This window comes from Carassius gibelio, chromosome A15 (assembly GCF_023724105.1).
Source record: "Carassius gibelio isolate Cgi1373 ecotype wild population from Czech Republic chromosome A15, carGib1.2-hapl.c, whole genome shotgun sequence".
Taxonomy (NCBI): Eukaryota; Metazoa; Chordata; class Actinopteri; order Cypriniformes; family Cyprinidae; genus Carassius; species Carassius gibelio.
Window position 1 is genome coordinate 756,795 of NC_068385.1, and position 7,500 is coordinate 764,294.

At 32.5% G+C, this 7,500-nt stretch overlaps 1 protein-coding gene across 1 annotated transcript in view; it reads right to left on the reverse strand.

Moving 5' to 3' along the window:
• Window positions 1-7,500, reverse strand: part of LOC128028809 (potassium/sodium hyperpolarization-activated cyclic nucleotide-gated channel 4-like) — a 36,444-nt gene that overhangs the window by 7,339 nt on the left and 21,605 nt on the right. Inside the window, exons 5-6 of the mRNA XM_052616144.1 lie at window positions 249-395; window positions 2-155 (exon numbers count right to left, since the gene is read on the reverse strand). Coding sequence (XP_052472104.1) covers window positions 2-155; window positions 249-395 — 301 coding nt within the window. The remainder of the gene's footprint in view (window position 1; window positions 156-248; window positions 396-7,500) is intronic.

Sequence of the window (7,500 nt, forward strand, 5' to 3'; positions counted from 1 at the left end):
TTCTTCCCCATGGTTCCTTCCCGTATGATGTAATCTCCAGGTTGGAAGACCTCGAAGCGAAGTTTGGTGAGCGTCGACGTCACAAAGTTGGGATCCGCGTTGGCGAACAGCGGCATCGACGCCACCAGCTTCCGACAGTTGAAGTTCACGATCTCCTGCGGAGGGAAACGCAAAATGGAAATGCACCTTCTGCATGAACACAGTACGGTAACACATACATTACCCAGCATGCACCTGTGTGTCCTCACCTCTCTCAGTGGCTCATTCAGTTCTCCCAGAATGCTCTCTTCATCAAACATCTTCCCCTGGTATCTGTGCTCGTAGTAATCGTGGATCCGCTGCCTCATGTCTGCTGGAAGCTTATGGAAGGACATGTACTGCTCCACCTGCTTGTACTGCACACACACACACACACACACACACACACACACACACACACACACACACACACACACACACACACACACTTTGAAACATGATGATTTCTTGCTGATGTAACATTAATAACATTAAACAACACTGTATCAGTGATTAGTGAACACTTTTTGTTACTACTTACTAACTGACTAGTTTTTGTTTAATTTATTTTTGCATACATAAAACCAATACATATTATATTACATTATATTTTAAAAATAAAAAATGTTTCATTTAAAATGCTTTATATTAAATATTTTGTATATTATATATTTATATATATTTTTCTTGTATATTATATTTTTTTAAATACTTTTTTTAAATTGACTAGTTCATGGTTAATTTATTTATGCATAAAAAATATCAATACATATTATATTATATTATGTTATATTATATTATATTATATTATATACAAATATTTCATTTAAAATGCTTTATATTATATATTTTGTATATTATTTTTATAATTTTTTTCTAACGGACTAGTTTATGGTTAATGCATTTATGCATAACTAAAACTAATTCATATCATCAAATGTTTAATTTAAAATGTTTCATATATTATAATTTTTTATCATTTCAGATATTATTTTGACTTGTGGATTATGTGTAAACATCTGCTATGTTAAATGTTGCATTTTAAATGATTTATTTTAATCCATTGAATTATTTATTAAATGTAATTATTTTCTTAAATGTAACTACATTTTAAAACATGCGTTAATGCATTAAAACATTTTGAAACTTAAAAATGGCTATTTATTTTCTCATTTTGAAAAGTATATTATATTAGCTCCATTATTCTATAAATTCAGATCATATTTTGACTATATGTAAACATCTGTTATAAATATAAATAGCTTATTCAGGGCAGCACTAAAAAAACACATGCATTTTATATAATTCCATTTATTGTGTTACAAGATACAAGGCATATGTAAAAGGTGAAAGGTAAAATTAATATAATTATTAATATATTTTTTTGATTCATTAAATAATTATTCTACTACATTTAAAAAAAAAATGTTTTCATAAATAAACTATTAAATATATATATTTATTTGACAATGTTTAAGTTGTAAGCATTTATTTACATTTATTTTTTTTATAATTTTTTTTGCATCAAATGCATTAAAGTTAGTAGAATCAGAAAAACCTGCCAGCGAGTGTGTATGAGACACGGTGAGAGAGGAACAGGAAGATCAAAGGTTTCTAGAATACAGAGCAACAGTGCTGAGATCTTCACTGACCTACACACACACACACACACACTCCTGCTGACTTACAATTACCAACTCACACACACGTTATGCATCAGTTTAACACGCACAGCTATAATCCAACACAGAAAGCACACGACGATACATATTTGGATGTAATGAATGTGTTGCGACCGTATTGTGAACACACACACACACAAACACACACACACACACACCAGAGTTCCTATATTTCCTGTTGTAGAGTTTAAAGCTGATTAAAATGACTACAAACTTGAAGTGGTAAAGCATTAAGTGATACAAGCTCCTCCTCCTGAATTTGCTCTCAACAAATCACATGTGTTCTATTTATTCAGTGTCATCTTGAGTAGCTCCGCCCACAGCCTCATCTCATTGGTCTAAAATGCTGCTCCTCATAAATATATCTTACACATCATCTTTTCTGATTGGCTGATGTGTCACTGAAAACTAAAACACATTTGTGTAACTCTAAGAACACAATGAACTACCTTCCCCTGTTCATGTGCACATCTCAATGAAGCTGTTCCATCGACTGTGACGGCTCACCTACAAACCACACACACACACACACACACACACACACACACGCTGACCTCTGCAAGTGTGTGCTGATTTTTAATCAGGCTCTGCCCATGGATCATATTCAGCACACACACACACACACACACACACACACACACACACACACACACACACACACACACAGACACACACACACACACACACACACACACAGAAGCTGACTGAAAATGTGATTATATATATCAGTATAAATATAACAATAATAATAACATTGATAATTGTATTAAATAAAATAAGACATATTACAGTTTGTTATTTCACTGTAAAATAATAAAAGTATAAAAAAAAATATGAATAATTTCTGAGGGTTGGCATTTTTTTGTAATAATAATAATAACAAAAACAATAACAACATCAATAACAAAAATAAATAACTATTATTAATATTTTTATGTAAATATTATTAAGAAAATATATGAAAATAATATTAAAATGTTTAAAAAAATAAGAAATATATCTACTCTAGTGATTCATTGTAGAATTAGTAGTAGCAGTAGCAGAAATAATGTTAATAAAAATATTAATAATAATAATTATAATAATTATATTGATAATATATATATATTACTTTTTTTTTACAAAATAAGAATAGTTACTACTGTATTATTTGTTTGTAAAATGTAAAATAAATCTAATATTTAAGTCATAGTATAATAATAATAATAATAATAATCAAAATATGAAACTAAATAAGAAATATTGCATACATTGACATATCATTGATATCAAGTCCACAAATGTGCTGAGACAAATAAGATAAATTCTTATCAATTATTATAATAATTATATTTTAATAATAATTTTGATGCCGTGATCATAAACAGGCCACCCCAGCATCCTCCAGCGGTATCCATGGCTACAGCTGGTTACCGTGTGAACGGGATGAATTTGCATCACAGGCTGTGACTGGTCTCTATAGAGTCCATCGAAAGACTCGTCTGTTTCAGGTAAACTGCTGCTCAACGCTTCATCTGCTGTGCTTTCCAGAAGCAAGAGGATAAAAGTAGCTCCCACACACACATATCTACCTCCATGGAGCTTTTATTTAGTCCCAAACAATCTGTTTTTGCATCTTAATTTCAATAAATGGTCTGGAAACATAGTGTATCAAACCCTTATTTAAACAGTGCACAGCATTATTATGAGATATTTAAAATGCAGAATAAAATGCAGGATTCACAAAGCTCTCATAAAGGTTGCTGCGCTTAATTAAGGTCACAGTGACCCACAAACTGTAATTAACCAGGCTCACATGGGCTTATATCTTAGGATACAACATATTTCAGTATTATTGAGATGCTATAACAGTTTCGCTATTAGTCTGTTTTTATTTATATATTTGCATTTTAATTTAAGTGTTTTGTAAATTTTGTTATGGCCATAACGGAAACATTGAAACAATGGAAACAACCTGAACATTGTTTGATTCTGTTGAGCGTTTTGGATTTCTCTTTTTATCCAATTTAATGGATTTAATGTTGTAGAAAATCTTTAAACATATACATCATAATTGGAATCTACAGATGCAAACAGATAAAATGCAATAAAGTAAACACGTTAAAGTGTATCTTGGATTATTTCTTTTCATCAGTCTGAAGTCTTGCCTTAAAGTTGCAGTCCGTAAAATTTTTGGGTTAAAAATGATCCAAAATCTATTTTTGAGCAAGTACATAACCAGTTTCCTTACTTTAGCCCGATTCACAACGTTAAACCTGTTCAAATGTCTTATAATTTGAGGGGTTTTGGTAGGTTTCCGCAGGAAATTTTGTATATTTTATATTTGTATTTTTTTATATATCATTTTTATATATTTTATTATTATTATTATTTTTTAAATTCTATTTACATTTCATATAATTGTATTACTTGTACTTAATTTGTTTGTATATTTTTATATCTCATTATTTATATTTAATTTGTAAATATTTTTTATATTTCTGTTTTATTTTCTATATTTAATTTTGATAGTAACATTTTGTAATAACAATTTAATTTAATTTAATTTAATTTTTGCCAGTTAATGTTTATGAAAATGTTATTTGTTAAATGTAGAAACACCTCTGAAGAAGCGCTGCATCTGCCACAGATCTATTCCTAATGATGTCATCACCACAAATTCAAGCGGCAAAGAAAAGTGAGCATGAAAGTGTGTGAGTGCGGTGAAACATAGAGCGAGGGAGTGCTTTCAGAGGACGAAAGTGGAGTTCGGCAGAAGACTAAATGAGATTAGTGCCATGGGGTTAACTGGGGATAAAACAACCTCTGAAATCTGCCAGCATCTCTTCTTCCTGCTGATACAGGAAGTTTCGAAAGGGCTTCTCTTTTGCTTTCTCTCACACACAGACTTGACATCTACGGAATAAAATCAGCTTTAAAGTTTTTATTTATCAGCCCCAAGGATATTCAAGTATAATTGACAAGTGTTAATTAAAGATTCAGAGTGAATGATGGACAGGGATGCTTACGCCGCTTGGGACCGACAGGTCAAAACACGCTGCTTTTGAAAGCGCACACACACACACACACACACACACACACACACACTCACTCATGCACGCACACACATGCACACACACACACACCAGAGGAGCTCTCTCATGGGAATTTCATCAAACCAGATAAAAGAAAGAGCAAAAGCCTGAAAATCTGGGAGTCAAACTAGAACAAATGTAAATGATGTTGTTTCTAGTTTAATATTGTCATCCTCAATGTTTTGTGCCAGATAACTGATAACAGTTTAATTTATATACTATACACATTATAATCTAAAAACAGCTTCAAATGTAGGTTTCTTGGAGTGGATTACATTGGATTATTTTTTTCGAACGGGATACTTCACTCAAAAGAAATGGGTAGTTTCAGGAGAGTATTTTCTCCAACACTGCTCTCTTTAATAAGGCTTTACCGTCTCGTTCTCTCCCACGCCATCTGAAGGTGAAAAGTCTTTGATTTGAGATGATAACGTATTCTTGTCTCCACATGAAAGAGCATGTGTGAGTCAACTGTGCTGTCCCACGTCTGATGATCCACGGCTGCATCCCAATTCACAAACATGTGTGACATATTAAAAGTGCATCGTTTTCTGCTGATGCACATTTATTCCTACAGTAAGATTAAACAAAACAATTGTATTTTGGCCACAGTTTTGCAATAAACAGTATTTACATATAATTTTATATTAAAATTAAAATTATAACAAATTACATCAAATGTATTTTATGAATGTGCATCTGTAACGGCACACTTTCATATTAACATCCCGTTAGTAATAGAGTATGATTGAGTACGCTAGACTGATTCAAACAATATTTCATGCATTTTTGCAAGTAATTAAAAAATAGCTCTCAAAGTGTAAGTTCGCCCAAAAATGAAAATCTCGATCAAAACCTGACTTTTTACAAAACATGTGACTCTGGGCCACAAAACATGTCTTGGGTTTGAATAAATTAGCTTTCCATTGAGGTGTGGTGTGTTAATTAATTAATAGATAAAACTATCTGAAAATCTGGGATCAGTGTGTTATTGATTCAAGATGCAATCCAGCTCACGAATAAAGCGTTCAGTGCTATTTGTGAACTGATTTAACATGGTTTTATCTTCTTTTTCCTTCAGTCCCAGCCTCTCTCTCTCTCTCTCTCTCTCTCTTTATGAAGCTAATATTAGCCAGCGCTGATAGACACGAGCGCAGTACAACACAACCCTCCATTCACTGCAGATTATAGCTGGCCATTCTCATGATAATGTCATCCACCGTCTGTGCGAGCTGCAAATATTAGCTTCTTTCTATTATTTTACACAGAACAGCGCTTGTGCAAGATGTTTCTGGTGAGATCTGGACTTTTAAAGAGGTTTGAAAATATATTCATAATTTCAACAAATCTAATGTATCTAAGTGTGTCATCTAGATACGGCTTAAGGATTTTAACTGAAGACACTGATTTTATGCATGGAAGAATATGAAAGAGAAATAACATAAATTAAATTTCATCATAATACATGGCTATGCTTGAATGTCTGTCATGCAGCCGGATCACAAACTAAGAATTAATTTCATGCATCAAAAAATTATAGAAAATAAAATAAAATAAAAATGACAATAAAAATAAAATATATGAATTAATTAATAAACAAATTAATTAATTATTTTATCATAATACATGGCTATGTTTGAATGTCTGTTATGGAGTCTGTGTGTGTGTGTGTGTGTGTGTGTGAGATGTATAAGGATAATTAGTTTAACTGCTCATTTTGTAAAAAGTTACAAAAGATTAAGGTATTAAATTTTATAATTTAAAATAAGTTTTTTTTAAAACTTCATTATTTAATTATTTAAAATTATTTAATAATTATTTAATAGTTATTTAAAGGTTCAGATTAAATGACCTAAACTTAGGATTTTTTTTTTTTTTTTTGTAGCATGATATTTGGTATATTTACAAATGTATTCGTTTATAGAAATATATAAATATTAAATAATATTAATTTTTTTTTCTTTTGATATCTGTCCTGAGATATTAAAATGATTTCCCTGCCCTGTGCATCTATCTATGTGTGTGTGTGTGTGTGTGTGTGTGTTTTACTCCATGTGAATCCTTCACAAACCAAACGTCACATGGCTGTTCTGGAGCATGTGAGGTTTCCATCAGGTTACGTCTCATCTTTCCTGGACAAGGAAAGGGTTCTGTCACTGAGCCAGGTGTGTGTGTGTGTGTGTCGCTCTGTCTCTATCTGTTAAACACACACACACACAGTCTTTCCTGTCTATATGTCTTCCGACAGCTCAGGGAAATGTTCTGAGAGCACATTAGTCAAGCTAAACGACGGACACACCTCCCTCACCTCCAGATTGATCTGTGTTTACCGTGCTAACGTCTCCTCCACAGGATTCCTGGCTCCAGGGTCTGAATCGAGAGAAGCGTTGCGATGGGAGCAGGTTGCAATGGGACGGGCGGCGCATTAACGGATCCACCCAGACAACAAACTGCTGGTTAACCCACTGAATCTCCAAAAACAGGCCAACAGACCAGACGAAACGAGACGAGACCAGGATGTACTGGACAGAGTGCACTGCCGACTCATTACCAGGATGAAGGAGTTTGTGAAATTCTTCTAAACCAGATGACAGAATTAAACTGGAACGATCAATAATTCTCTAAACAGTTGCACCACTTTTGCATGAGTCTGCATAAGACAGAAATTTTTTATGTACACATATATTAAAAAGTTACTTAATTATGCTATACTGTATACCAGCAAT